The following is a 15,720-nucleotide window of genomic DNA, read 5'->3' on the forward strand; positions in this document are numbered from 1 at the left end:
CAAACAAAATTGGTGAATACAAAATTACAAGTGTTTGTGCATCTACAAAAAATGAATACAAGCCTTTGCTCACCCTATGCTGATTTCCCATATTTTGGGCAAATATTGACCAATCAGAGAGCATGAATCTATTTTCCCCTCGATCAGTTCCAAGGTGACTGCCCTTAAAGATGTGCAGGTCTATGCTGTCGGAAAACAAGCCCAATTATGCACTGACGGATGTTTCCTGGTGCAGAATTTATTAAGTTCTAAATTGCTTAGAAAAGGAGTAGGCCTAAATTTTGACCAAGCAGAGAAAGACTCATGTAAATTTATATCACTGTTGTTGTAAACCAGGTTAGATTTACAGATAGGCCTACTATAAACAAAGACTAGCACTTACAAACTTACAACTTGATCTACAATTCCTACAGAAAATGTCTAAGTTTTGAGGTTGTTTTCTATCAAAATAAAGGTGAAAACAGTGTGTTAAATGTGAGTTACACTCGGGTACATCCTCCTTGTACATCAGCATACACCCATGCTGTAACTTGAGTACACCTCAGACATCCAGTTTTTACCAACTCTTTCCAAGGTACACCACCACTGAGGTGTACTTTAGGTGTATTTTAGGTATTAATTTGTATAATTGGTAGAACTCAGATACACCTTCAAATGTGGTCACAATTTGCTCTGTGACGGCGGTGTCACAGAAATTCAAAATTCGATCCTTGTCAGATTATAAGGATTGACAGATCACATTGTACTAAAAGCAATTGAGAGCTCCTGTGCGAGCGAGTGAGGAAAGGCCGCCGGTGAATCAGCGTCTGGTATCCACGTTTGACGAGAATATCGAACTACGACCTTGGGTGAAATCAGACTGTGCGGAGATTACCAGGCTTATTAATGTGGGTGATGGTACGTGATGTTGTACTGTCTGTGTTTATATGCAGGTTTATGAACATCTAGATTTGTAGGTCGCTGTACACATGAATATTGATATTGAGTTAACCCCCCCCCCCCCCACCTTCGAAACTACATGTACTCTCCAATGATCCTGCGGATGGTCGTAGGTTTCCCTCGGACTCTACCCATGGTGTTAAAACACCAATAAAATTAAGAAATAAATCAATAACTCTACAATGTTCACCGCGCTACTCTGAGTCATGGCGTACATGATAAAGTTTTGATGCTTTCTTGTTTCAAAAAAACTAGGTTATACCTCGTCTGTCAGCCTTGTCAGTCGCTCGCGTATCTTTTTCTGGACTTTCATCAATAAGAAAAAAGCAGTTCATAGAATTGAATTCATAGCTTGGTACAAGGCTTCATCATAATGGCTTATAGATCAGATCTATTTTCGACCTCTTATTTCGTCCATTTTTGACAAAATTCATTTCTGTGTTTGTGAAATTTCTGGTGGAATTTGGCAATTCTACCGAACAGATTTTTGTTTTAACTATTGATTATTCTGAAATGAAATTTGATACCTTTACATGACTTCAAGGAAATACGCTACAGACAAAGTTCAGCATGCACTGTCAGAGGACAGAAGAATGTCACGAAAATTAATGAACTAGTGTCCTGGTTCCATCTTTCCAATTTCATTTCAATAGGGGAGTTTCGAGTTCGAACTCTTTTGTCGATAAAGGTAAAAATACTCCTCCTGTATCATGTAATCTGTTGACATTAATTTACCCATCCCTTGTCGGAACATTTTCTGGATGGACCACTGACACCCGCTTTGCTTTCAGGAACTTTTAAAGTTCACAAAGGTTCAGGTCTTCAATTTTCTGCATTCTTGGTTTATTCTAACAATTTTCTCGGAAACCCTTTTCAGGCGCCCATTTTGTGATAAATGTAATCAAAAATAGTTGCCCAACGATTCTGACTGGTCACGTGGTACAGCAGGACGCTTTGTATCTTCAGCGGGTTCAAAACTCCACTATTACATTCCTGTTGACCAAAGAAATACGGAATCGTATTTGGGGATTGTTGACATACATTTTACCGAGAAAACGAAGCGAAACTAGATAGCTGTGACATTTTCTCATCTGTCCAGTGTTTACATAGAATTCTGTTATGTTACTGAGGACGAAAGCGGCCACTCGCATTCTGGAGCCGCGTCTTTTAATACACGCGGGTCGAGAACTCGAGAGTCGAGATTAACAAAAGCCAGGGGAAAAAAATTGCGCGGTTCGCCTAATCTCGACCCGCGGGTTTTATAACAGGACACGCAAGTAGAGAATGCGAGATCAGTGAAACCGCGCGATATTATTGCTAATCTGGCTCAGTTGTTAAAAATCGAGCGAGAATAGCTTAAACAAATGCGCGGTTTTTGCTACTCTCACACTCTCGAGTTTTCGACTCGCGCGTCCCGTCATAGACCTCGCGGGTCGACAACACGACAGTCGAGATTGCCAAAAGCCGCGCAATTTTTCTGGTTTTTCGTGTGCGGTATTTAACAACAACTGCTTCAGATTTGCAATAAAATCGCGCGGCTTCACCAATCTCGCATTCTGGAGTTCTCGACTTGCGCGTCATGTCATAAAAATGAGATACTGAAAATGGAGATGCATGATGCAAACTGGAAATACATGGCATAGGAGCTATAAATCTGTACAGTAAATGATAATTCAAACTCACAATAAAAGTCTTTCTAAAACGGCAGCCGGTTATGACAGGATGTTCTGGCTGGGACACTGTGGGGTATCCTCATCAGCACAAGGACAAGGCACGTTAACCATAAAGTCTACTGGACAGACCCGTCTAGCTTTGTGTTCAGTCCTGGAATAGGGAATTTTCAAGATAGGGACTACACACAACCCCAGCCCTTACTGGTCAGTAATCGGCGGGCAACGCTATACTCATAGAGCTTGCGTCGCTCTCTACCTGTCGCTTTACATCGAGGTCACTGGGGTCACGGAGATAAGGCAGGAAGTGATGTCAGATAACACAAACAATCCGTCTCCATCTTTATCTCTAATAATACTCAATACACACACATTGTCTTCATCTGTATAGTATGTACAACATGATTCTAACCAAAACCTAAAACAACTTTATTGATGAATGCTGACTAAATAGATCCTCGGGAGGACACACGTGATGAGGCTAAGCCTAAACAAGCTTACGTGTCTGTCACAGGTCAAGCTTGTCTATTGATGGCTGTGACGTAAAGCGTCAGGTACAGAGCGACGCATGCGCTAAAACGGCTTGGGGCAGCGCTTTATATCTTTGAGATTGTCGTACATGGAAGAACCTTCCACAAATATGGCAGTCACATGCATCTCGCTCCGCGGATAAAAAACTGCACGCGCAAAGGGATAAAATACAAAGAAATATGCACGTTTTAGTCCAGGCTATAGTCTTTGAATATTTGTTCATCTTCTTTACTGGGGTTTTTATATATGTTGTGTATATTCACTGTTTGATGACGATGCTTTTGAACCTTTGATTGTTAGGCTATGTATAGCATAAACCGAGGTTGTAGTTGAAAGCAGATTTGTTGATATCTGATTGCCGAAGGCCCTTATGGTTACACATGGGCAATTCAGGGAAATGGGTTCAAGATTTGCCTCCGAACTAAAGAGTGAAAAAGCACTGATTGGATAAAACCGCCATACAGACATTTTAGGTTGTTGATGCAAAATAAATTTCTGCACTTTTTGGTTTGCACCTAGTTAAAATATATCAGAATTTTGTTAGTTTTTGGATAGATCTGAAAACCGTTTAGCCAGTGTAACTTCCAACGCCCCTGGAGGTTACCAAGGTAACAAAATGCTATGGCTTCACTTCCAGCAACCAAAGCTCAAAAATGGGCGTCAAGCTAGGTTGATTTTTGACATGTTGTAGAGAAAAGTGCAAGCTGCATGTAGTGGTATGGCATTGTACGGCGCGGAAGTTAGGGCATATATGTTTTTGAGCTTGAAGTTGACAAATTTACTACATAAATAGTAAGGGAAATCAATACGCTTGCGGGACCTCAAACTCACACTGAGAAAGCTTGCTTCTATATCTGACCTAGTTTTACACTGAAAACCAAGGGTGTGTGAGTACTTTGTTCACGGCCCGGTCATACACTGTACGAGTGGGAAAAAGCATTTTTACAACAGCTGGGTGCAGAAATGGCCACCGACATCCCAGGAGTCGTCATCCGACCTGCCGAAAAGACTGACTGCGCTGAACTAGCTCGCTTGATAAAGGTACGGGTTTGCATCACGTCCAAAATACATGTACCGGTAGCACGTTGTGAATATCGCTGTTTCTCAGACGGGTTGGCCGCGTGTTGGCGCGCTAGCGCAGCAGATTGAGTGAGGAGCATCTAGGGCAATGCGGTCGCTGTGAGTTCCAGTAAAGCTTACGCTTGTTTCCTCTTCACTCGTACGTGGGGAGGTTTTTCAGCAACCTGCAGACAGTCGTGGGTTCCTCTGGGTTTGACCCGGTTTCGTCTATTAGGTCGGCCCCCGTAGTATAAGCGAACTATTCTTAAGTACAGCGGAAAACACTGATCAAAAAAGTGAATTCCCCAACAGCCGAGGTGATGTTTACATGTGTTTCAGGTGACCTTGACGAGGGGGACTGTCGCCGGGCGAGTCCACGTTGAGGGCTGTTGTACACCTTCATGACCACTAATCTCACATCCAGAAGATAACGGGTTCGAATCCGCACATGATTGCACATTACTGGAGTTTTTTGTCGGCTAAGTATATGTTGTCCGGTTTTTAAACGGATTGTGACCATCCTTTTCTGCCAATGATACGCGTTATAGCGAGAGAAATTTGAGAGCTACATCTAAATCACCCCATCCTCCCGAATCCAAGAGGTGTTTGGGTGTAGCCCAGGTGAGCACCAGTCTTTCTAGCAAAGACAGCTTGCACGGGTGATGGAGAATTTGAATGGATTGGGTTTGTTTTCAAGCAACCTGTGTGGTGATTATAACGACTATGTATGTCACCTTACCCTACTTCGCGTCCCAGGCCTGAGTTTTACCTATATATGTATGTGGATATGAACATACCCTGTTTTAGTGGATATAAGCACTTCGTTTTTCTCAGCCGCACGCTTTTGTGATTGTGACGCGTCCATGTGTAAATATAATTGTGTAACATATGCTGAAAAAAGATTGATGCTTATATGTATAAAACACGGTGTGGCTAACAGTTCCATTACAGTTGTCTCCCTTGGTTTTGTACTATCTTTTTGAATCTGTAGTGGTGTTAGTTATTGTGTTACTTGGTTGTTGTTTGACACTACATACATATATATATATATATGAATAACCTCATAACACCATCGCTGTCAGGTGGATGGGCGGAGCTAACAATTTACCTGCAACAAGTTCATCACAAGATTGTTTACGTCAGAGCACATTTAAACTATCGTGGGATCTATTTTTCAACACCCATCACCGTTATGATGCTCTACTGATCTAGATCTAAACCATGTAGATTAGGAATGCTTCATATTTACTTCATATAGTTCCGTGTTCGAATCCAGTTCTCGCTGTTTCATGCCAGGGCGTTCGTTACGTCACTGATGAATGTATATATAAGAAACCGACAGTATACATTATGACTGCAGTCTAAGGAAGGTACCGTAAAAGAATGTACCTCATTATCGCAAGGGCTAGTGGGGGACAGAGCGGTCAGAACTTCCCACACCAGGAATATTTATGGTGTTTGTGGCTGGTGTTTGTGTATGTCTGTATGCTTGGGGTTTATCGTCGTATTTAACAATTTTCCAGCCGTATATCGACGAGGAGGCCTTGGGTGTGTGTACATATATTGTGTCTTCTTATGTCAGGGCGAGTACATGTCAGCACGGAATTATGTCTGGGGCGGAGGACACCAGACATGACAGCCAATTCAGTCATTCAAACATTCCAGTCACATTATACTGACTTTGAGTCAACCAGTCTCGTTTCCGTGCTTTATGCTGTCAGTGGTGAGCGCCATTGGAGACAGCGACAAGTGCAATTTCCGGTGCCATTGTTAATGTCTTTGGTATGAGCCGACAACTGGTGTTTAAGACAAAGTGCCAAAGACATTATTAAGCTGGTTGGATTTCAACAGCCTGAACTAGAAATAAGCTCATGCTACTGTTTTATGCCTTATCCTAGGATCTCGCTGAATATGAAGGACACCGGGATCATGCTAAACTGACTAAAGAAGGTAAGATATTAAAGTGAATAAGTATTTATTTCATTTATTTGATTGGCGTTTTACGCCGTACTCAAGAATATTTCACTTATACGACATCGGCCAGCATTATGGTTAGATAAACCCACGACCATCCGCAGGTAGCTGGAAGACCTTCCCACGTATGGCTAAAGGAATCCAGGATGAGCTGGACTTGAACTCGCAGGGCCCGCATTGGTGAGAGGCTTCTGGGTCATTACGCTGCGCTAGCGGGCTAACCAAATGAGCCACGGGCCCCCTTCTGAATAAGTAGGGTGACAAAACTTATCCATGTAGGTAAATCAGTTTGAGTTCAAAAGTAGGATAATTAGATTAATACTTGTCATTTTAAGACAGTAAGGGAAGTTAAAATGTCGGTAAACATGCCATAATCAACACCAGCTCATTCAAAAATGACACAGGGTCCAGGATCACGAAGGGGTCTTAGTCTTAAGTTAAAATTTCGATTTTTAAAGTTTGTATGTTCCTTTCCGTCATTTTGATTAAAATTTGTCTTACCGTAACTTACCCAGAATTTACGTTGTCAATCAATATTTTGAACTCGTTACACAAGAAATAACAATTTTAAAGTGATGTGAAATTCTGATTTAAGTCTAAAATTGCCTCGTGGGGCCACGTCACAAGTGGACATTTACGTCAGCCTCTGGTACCGATTCCACAAAGCAGATTTTGAGTTATCTTTAATTTAAAACCATGTTACAGTTTTCAGTTTTTGCCAATAGTAGTGGTAATTTTGATGCACTTCTCATACGATGACACTTTAATGTATTCGAATTTTTAATTTCTAGGGCCTAAGACAAGTTCGAAAATCATATTTTAAATTTGACTTAAATCAGCTACTGGGATCGATTCCACAAAGCCATTTCTGGCTACGATTTTGTAGCTTGTTTTGGGGTGTTATAAATTCCAATTTTGAGTATCTCATGAATTTTATCTTAAGACAAACCTGTAAAAAAGTCAACTTCCAGTACCAAATATGAAGCATTCTGGCACGGTCTTAACTTTTGACCTAAGTCAGAAGTGGCTTTGTGGAATTTGGTGGTACGATCTTTAAATTTTGATTAAAGTCAAAAGTGGCTTTGTGTGATCAGTGGAACGATCTTAAATTTTGACTTGTCAGAAATGGCTTTGTGGAATCGGTGGTACGATCTTAAATTTTGACTTAAATCAGAAGTGGCTTTGTGGAATTGGTGGTACGATCTTAAATTTGACTGAAGTCAAAAGTGGCTTTGTGTGATCAGTGGAACGATCTTAAATTTTGACTTGTCAGAAATAGCTTTTTGGGAATCGGTGGTACGATCTTAAATTTTGACTTAAGTCAGAAGTGGCCTTTGTGGAATCGGTGGTACGATCTTAAATTTTGACTTGTCAGAAATGGCTTTGTGGAATCGGTGGTACGATCTTAAATTTTGACTGAAGTCAAAAGTGGCTTTGTGTGATCAGTGGAACGATCTTAAATTTTGACTTGTCAGAAATGGCTTTGTGGAATCGGTGGTACGATCTTAAATTTTGACTGAAGTCAAAAGTGGCTTTGTGTGATCAGTGGGACGATCTTAAATTTTGACTTGTCAGAAATGGCTTTGTGGAATCGGTGGTACGATCTTAAATTTTGACTGAAGTCAAAAGTGGCTTTGTGTGATCAGTGGAAACGATCTTAAATTTTGACTTGTCAGAAATGGCTTTGTGGAATCGGTATCATAATTATGTGTAACCTGAGCGCCACCTATATATGCGTTTCTGTTTTGGGGGGTGGGGAGTGGGGGGAGGGGCGAGTATAGTTTAGGTAGCATATTTTTTAATTATTCCTTAATTGGGTTTGTTGGGGCTTTCAGGGTTACAGGTTCGAATCCAGCCGTGGGTTGATCCAGCCGTAAGTCACATTAGGTTTCTTCTATGCACCTATTAATCTAAACTGCGTGGTACAAGGGAAAAATCTTGAGTGCGGGTTTAAACCACAGTAAACCAAGCAAACAAACAAATAAATCAATCAGTAAACAAATAAAGTAATTAATAAATGTTTCAGAGTTGGAGGAGGATGGGTTTGGAGAGGATCGCTGGTTTTACGGTTTTGTGGCAGAAGATCCTAATGCTGTTCGTTCAGAAACAGGTTAGTGATACCATGAAAAATTGATTTGAACTCATATTCAGCACCACTTTTGCAATCGTTTTAACATTATTTAGTAAAATTAACCATAGTTCCTTTGTAAAGCGTTATGGCAGCTGAGAACCACGTGGTAAGGACTTCCCTGTCACTAACTTTCTCGGAGAGACTTGGTGACAAGCGTTTGAGCATTCTTATTTGGGGTTTTCTGGTTTTGGCGTTTTCTGGTTTTGGCGGTTTGGGCGTGTTCTCGTTGATGGGTGAGATTAAATAAGTTCACCGACGGGCGTGTGCTATGGACCAGTGTGGCACACACTTTCCGCTTGCTCGACGGGGTGAACCTGTGTGCATGTAGAAAAGTTAGTTTTCCTCCATCAGTGACATTTAGGTAGAATATTTAACAAGAAAACCAACAAAAATCAATTCTAGCTGCAGTTTTCTTCTCATTGTCGCACAAGCATCGTTCTTTACGTACATTCAATAATACTTTACATGTTGATGTCATTTATTTGTTTGATTGGACTTTTAATCCGTACCCAGGGATATTTCACTTGTACGAGGGCGAGCCAACGTTATGGAGGGAGGAAACCCGGAAGAGTCAATAGGAAACTCACATTGAACCGCAAGCTGCTGATAGACCTTCCAGCATGAGCTGGACTTGAACTCATAGTGATCTCATCACTGAGAGGCTTTTATGGTGCTGCGGTAGTAGGCTAACCTCTAGGCCACAAAAGCCCTCATCGATGTTGACTGGCATATCGCCACGTGGGCAATATTTCAGCCATATCGTGCGACATCCATGTTGAATACATACACGCGTATTACACATATCAAATTGACAAACTAAAGATGTTTACGTCTGAGTATCAATAAGGGAGAGGGTTTTGTAGAGGTGGGAAATGGATGGGAGGGATAAGAGGAACTTTATGCAGATAAGCCTCTCTGACCGAGACAAATGGCGTTCACTGAGAAAAAAACAACAAAACAGCTTGTGCCTGGCGCGTGAGATCGCCTGTTCGAACCCGGCTTTTGCAAGTTCAGTTGATGCCTTCTGTCCGGGGATTTATCAGGTACCTGGCGAGGGTCGGTCGATTTTCTCGGGCTCTGGCCGAAGTCCTGGAAGAGAAACATTCTGGAAATCCTCTGGAAAAACACTATGAAGGGGTATGTCGGTATACAGTGGAGTAATTGTCAGGACATCAGTGTACATATAATCAGTGCTGGCCACAATTGACAATTCATATCACATTTCCACGGTAACTTTTGGGTGCACTACCTGTACCTGAATCTGTGAGACCCGATACTCCTCGTCACTTGATGCAATTTGCAGTCAAATTCCTGATAGCGATTGTGCGATCCAATTTTTCCCAAAAGTGACAAACAGGTGATCGAGGTGAAACAACCATGTCGGCGGGACTTTTCTCTGCTCTCTGTGAATCCGCCTCCATATCCTGAAAGAAAAAACCAAAATAAACAAACAAACAAAATTAAACAAAATAAAAAAGAAAACTAGGCTAAGAATAAAATGTGGAAGCCTCTGCTACAAAACAGTACCACTCAACTGGCAGACAAAATATTAAAACAGGCCGCCCATATGAGCAAAAGAAAATATATCTGAGAAAGCATGGGATTACATTCGTCTTCACTGCCTGGAAGCACTAATTATGGTGTGTGGCTCGCTAATCTCCTGACACAATCTTTACACTTGTACTTTCAGACCCCCCTCGCTTGATCGGCTATGTCGTGTATTTCATGATATACTACTCATACGAGGGTAGAGCAGTTTACATGCGAGATTTGTATGTATCCTCGGAGTTCCGAAAGAAGGGGATCGGCAAAACACTGATGAAGAAAGTTGCTCAGGTATAATGGAAAGTTGCTTGAGTATGAAGTTGCTGCGATAAAATTTGGTAAACCGTGGTAAGTTGTCGGGAATCTAATCGGGTATACCGTGGTAAGTTGTTGGGATCTAATCGGGTACACGGTGGTAAGTTGTTGAGGTCTAATCGGATACACGGTGGTAAGTTGTTGAGGTATAATCGGATATACCGTGGCAAGTTGTTGATGTCTACTCCTGCATACGGTGGCAAGTTGTTGAGGTCTAATCGAGTATACCGTGGTATAATCGAGCCATACCTGCGGATGGTCGTGGGTTTCCCCCGGGCTGTGCTCGGTTTCCACCCACAATAATGCTGGCCGCCGTCGTATAAGTGAAATATTCTTAAGTACGGCGTAAAACACCAATCAAACAAATCTAATCGGGTACACGGTGGTAAATTGTTGAGCTATAATCGGGTATACCGTGGCAAGTTTTTGATGTCTACTCCTGCATACGGTGGTAAATTGTTGAGGTCTAATCGGGTATACCGTGGTAAATTGTTGAGGTTTAATGGGGTATACTGTGGCAAGTTGCTGAGGTTTAATCGGTTATAATGTGGCAAGTTGTTGAGGTCAAATCGGGTATATTGTGGTAAGTTGTTGAGGTCTAATCGGGTATACCGTGGTAAGTTGCTGAGGTCTAATCGAGTATACCTTGGTATGTTGTTGAGGTCTAATCCGGTATACTGCGGTAAGTTGTTGAGGTATAATCGGGTATATTGTGGTAAGTTGTTGAAGTTCCATTGTGACTGTGGCAAGTTGTTGAGGTCTAATCGAGTATGTCGTAGTAAGTTGTTAACGTCTAATCAGGTATACCGTGGTAAGTTGTTGAGGTCTAATCGGATATACCGTGGTAAGTTGCTGAGGTCTAATCGGGGATAACGTGGTAAGTGGATGAGGTCTAATCAAGTATACTGTGGTACATGTAAGTTGCTGAGGTCTAATCGGGTATACCGTGGTACATCTAAAGTGCTGAGGTCTTATCGGGTATACCGTGGTAAGTTGTTGAGGTCTTATCGGGTATATTGTGGTAACTTGCTGAGGTCTAATCGGGTATACCGTGGTAAGTTGTTGAGGTCTAATCGGGTATACCGTGGTAAGTTGTTGAGGTCTAATCGGGTATACCGTGGCAAGCTGTTGAGGTCTTTTCGAGTATACCGTGTTAATTGTTGAGGTCTAATTGGATATATTATGGTAAGTTGTTGAGGTCTAATCGGGTATACCGTGGTAAGTTGCTGAGGTCTAATCGAGTATACCTTGGTATGTTGTTGAGGTCTAATCCGGTATACTGCGGTAAGTTGTTGAGGTATAATCGGGTATATTGTGGTAAGTTGTTGAAGTCCCATTGTGACTGTGGCAAGTTGTTGAGGTCTAATCGAGTATGTGGTAGTAAGTTGTTAACGTCTAATCAGGTATACCGTGGTAAGTTGTTGAGGTCTAATCGGATATACCGTGGTAAGTTGCTGAGGTCTAATCGGGGATAACGTGGTAAGTGGATGAGGTCTAATCAAGTATACTGTGGTACATGTAAGTTGCTGAGGTCTAATCGGGTATACCGTGGTACATCTAAAGTGCTGAGGTCTTATCGGGCATACCGTGGTAAGTTGTTGAGGTCTTATCGGGTATATTGTGGTAACTTGCTGAGGTCTAATCGGGTATACCGTGGTAAGTTGTTAAGGTCTAATCGGGTATACCGTGGTAAGTTGTTGAGGTCTAATCGGGTATACCGTGGCAAGCTGTTGAGGTCTTTTCGAGTATACCGTGTTAATTGTTGAGGTCTAATTGGATATATTATGGTAAGTTGTTGAGGTCTAATGGGGTATATTGTGGTAAGCTGTTAAGGTCTAATTGGGTATACCGTGGTAAGTTGTTGAGGTCTAATCGGGTATACCGTGGTAAGCTGTTGAGGTTTTATCGAGTATACCATGTTAATTGTTGAGGTCTAATCGGATATATTATGGTAAGTTGTTGAGGTCTAATCGAGTATATTGTGGTAAGTTGTTAAGGTCTAATCGGGTATACCGTGGTAAGTTGTTAATGTTTAATCGGATATACCGTGGTAAGCTGTTGAGGTCTAATTGGGTATATTGTGGTAAGTTCTTGAGGTCTAATCAGGTATATCGTGGTAAATTCTTGAAGTAAAATCGGGTATACCGTGTAGCTGCTTAAGTATAAACTAGTATACCGCATAAATAATAAACCGCTGTGCAAACTCTATGACAATACATTAATAATACATCGACAATACGCTGTTGGTGTTGTTGTTACAATACTGACGAAAACAGATATATTTATAGGATTTTTTTTTTGTACTTTTACATGACGTTGTTTTAAATCTTTTTCAGTTCTATTCTGAAAAAGTGTAGTCTCAAGTGCGCGTGGTTTTTTTTAGTTTATTGGAGTGTCAACGTAAATAAATGACCAATCCGATTTTGTATTACTAACTTAAATTAAGCGAAATTAAATCATTTAGGTATAAATGAGTTGCGCAGGTATAAACAAGAGAAATAATGCATCTATACTGTGGAGTTACTTAAGTAAAATTAGTAGTTTACTCAGGTATAGTTCGAGGCTGTAAAATGGGAAGTGGCTTTGGTGTATAGCGGGATGTTTATTTGGAACACAACATTGTAAGTTGCCCAGAAGGTGAGGAGAATTTATCTGGTATATTACATGTTTAAGTTCGGCAGATATATTAGATATTTGCGCAGGTATTATGGAAAGTTACATAGTTGTTTTGTGCGCGAGAATGTTTTACATCTTAATGTGGCCCATGGATAGCTACTCCTAAGCTAGACAATTGCCCATGGGTAAAGGCTGCTAAGCTAGACAATTGCCAAAGAATAACTACTGCTAATCTAGACAGTTGCCCATGGATAACTACTGGTAATCTAGACAATTGCCCATGGATAACTGCTGCTGATTTAGACAATTCCCCATGGATAACTACTGGTAATCTAGACAATTGCCCATGGATAACTACTGGTAATCTAGACAATTGCCCGTGGATAACTACTGCTGATTAAGACAGTTGCCCATGGATAACTACTTCTAATCTAAGCAATTGCCCATGGATAACTACTGGTAATCTAGACAATTGCCCGTGGATAACGACTGGTAATCTAGATAATTGCCCATTGATAACTACTTCTAATCTAGACAATTGCCCGTGGATAGGTACTGGTAATCTAGACAATTGCCCAAGAATAACTACTGGTAATGTAGACAATTGCCCATGGATAACTACTGGTAATCTAGACAATTGCCCATGGATAACTACTGGTAATCTAGACAATTGCCCATGGATAACTACTGCTGATTTAGACAAATACCCATGGGTAACTACTTCCAATCTAGACAATTACCCGTGGATAACTACTGGTAACCTAGACAATTGCCTATTCATAACTACTTTTAATTTAGACAATTGCCCATGGATAACTACTGATAGTCTAGACAATTGCCCATGGATAACTACTGGTAACCTAGACAGTTGCCATTCATAACTACTTTTAATCTAGACAATTGCCCATGGATAACTACTGGTAATCTAGACAATTGCCCATGGATAACTACTGGTAACCTAGACAATTGCCTATTCGTAACTACTTTTAATTTAGACAATTGCCCATGGATAACTACTGATAGTCTAGACAATTGCCCATGGATAACTACTGGTAACCTAGACAGTTGCCATTCATAACTACTTTTAATCGAGACAATTGCCCATGGATAACTACTTCTAATCTAGACAATTGCCCATGGATAACTACTGATAGTCTAGACAATTGCCCATGGATAACTACTTCTAATCTAGACAATTGCCCATGGATAACTACTGATAGTCTAGACAATTGCCCATGGATAACTACTGGTAACCTAGACAATTGCCCATTCATAACTACTTCTAATCTGGACAATTGCCCATGGATAACTACTGGTAATCTTTTATACACGACGTCCATATGCTGACAATTTAACATCGTTATAAGATGACATATAAATAAATTAGAATAGACACGCAACTGACTTGTTCCGTTCAAATGCTTAATCCAAAAGGAGAAACAAGTTTTCAAAGGTCTCAGCCTATTCTATTTTCTCGATGAAAAGAATAAATAAACTGAGGCTTGACTCAAAAATTAATCTGTTAATTTTAACAGGGAGTCTGTTGTCTGAGTGATGCAGAATGTATTCTGTTATTATAAGAAAATACCAGGGCATATTCAACATAATATCCTGTTGAATGCAATTTTTATGTTAAATTAATAGAATATGTATGCTATATTTAACCGAATAATGTGCTGCGCTGTAACAGAATACATTCCAGCATCAATGCAACTAAAGACTTTCCGTTAAATGGAACATATTATTGTGTTGAGAGTTTCTCGAATGTGTAACTTGTTTCAGGTGGGCGTGGACAATAACTGTGTCGCCATGTTCTTTATCTGTCTGAAGCACAACACGCCGTCACTGGCCTTCTATAAGCGTCAGGGTGCAGAAGATCTGGCCGAGACGGAAGCCTTGAGAAACTTAATATTAAATCGAAATGACTTGGAGAAACTGGCTAGTTCTTGACCTAACCATCAAAACACTCAGGGGAGTGAAGCACCTGTAATGGCCATGGCCAGTGAGGTCGCGGGTTCGAAGCCAGCGCTCACTTCTGCTACGGCTGTAAATCAGGAGCTTTGTTAGGTACCTCGAGAAATGCGGTGGTTTTTCTCACTCCGGGCTCTTTGCTTTCGTCCACCCTATAAACCTGACCGTCGTCACTCAAGTGAAATACCACTGAAATAAATAAATAATGTTAGAAGTTATTGTTGTTGTTGTGGCTTAATTATTGTGGACGGAAAAAGGCTGTCTCGGTACTACAGATGGAAAGTGGAGTCTTGTGCTCTGTTGAAAAGCTCGTGGTCTCTAAGATGATAGCTGTGTAAAGCGAAAGGAAGCCCCATGAGACAATCATCCAAGCCACATTTAGGATTGCAAAAAGATGGCGCCGTGACAGCTGTCGAGCACTGACTTTGACAGATTGATATATACGATTGGGAAGCTCATGCACAGAAAGTTGTCAAGTGTATCTGTGGAAATTTGAAATGAGGAAGTTTAATGATGGACGCTCTTAGTTTCAAGTTAGGCTTACATGTATGAAAGATAACATAGTCTTGTCTCAGACGTACAGGTTGTCTTCCTGTGGATTGCGTCGGTGTTTAAGAACAAACTCCATCCACACGAAAACATTTTAGAAGATCATTGGGCAAAAAAAAAGCATATCTATCCCATAAGCGTTGTAGTTTTCTTACTTGCCTGCCTATGGTATATTTCTGATGTATACCTGGGTGCATAACACTCGCTGAAGTCGTTGATTAAATCTAAGGTTTGTTGCTCACTAAAGGTATTCAGCACTATTCGATCAATTTTATTTCTTCTCACGATGAATCTCTTAACGATTTCTTAAAAAAGAAATCTGAGTGTATCAAGTTAATTGTAGTTAATCCCATTAAAAAACATCTGAAGAAAATTTCGAGCAATAAAAATTTTTTCTCTGCATTGATTGATTATGTATTG

The 15,720-nt window shown here is 40.8% G+C and overlaps 1 protein-coding gene across 1 annotated transcript; it reads left to right on the forward strand.

Moving 5' to 3' along the window:
• The first annotated feature begins 4,062 nt into the window (after window positions 1-4,062).
• On the forward strand, window positions 4,063-14,951 carry LOC135464206 (diamine acetyltransferase 1-like). The gene is made up of 5 exons (XM_064741711.1): window positions 4,063-4,181; window positions 6,098-6,149; window positions 8,200-8,283; window positions 9,995-10,140; window positions 14,563-14,951. The coding sequence occupies exons 1-5, from the start codon at window positions 4,104-4,106 to the stop codon at window positions 14,728-14,730; spliced, it is 528 nt and encodes a 175-aa protein (XP_064597781.1). The 5' UTR covers window positions 4,063-4,103; the 3' UTR covers window positions 14,731-14,951.
• Window positions 14,952-15,720: the final 769 nt, after the last annotated feature.

This window comes from Liolophura sinensis, chromosome 3 (assembly GCF_032854445.1).
Source record: "Liolophura sinensis isolate JHLJ2023 chromosome 3, CUHK_Ljap_v2, whole genome shotgun sequence".
NCBI lineage: Eukaryota > Metazoa > Mollusca > Polyplacophora > Chitonida > Chitonidae > Liolophura > Liolophura sinensis.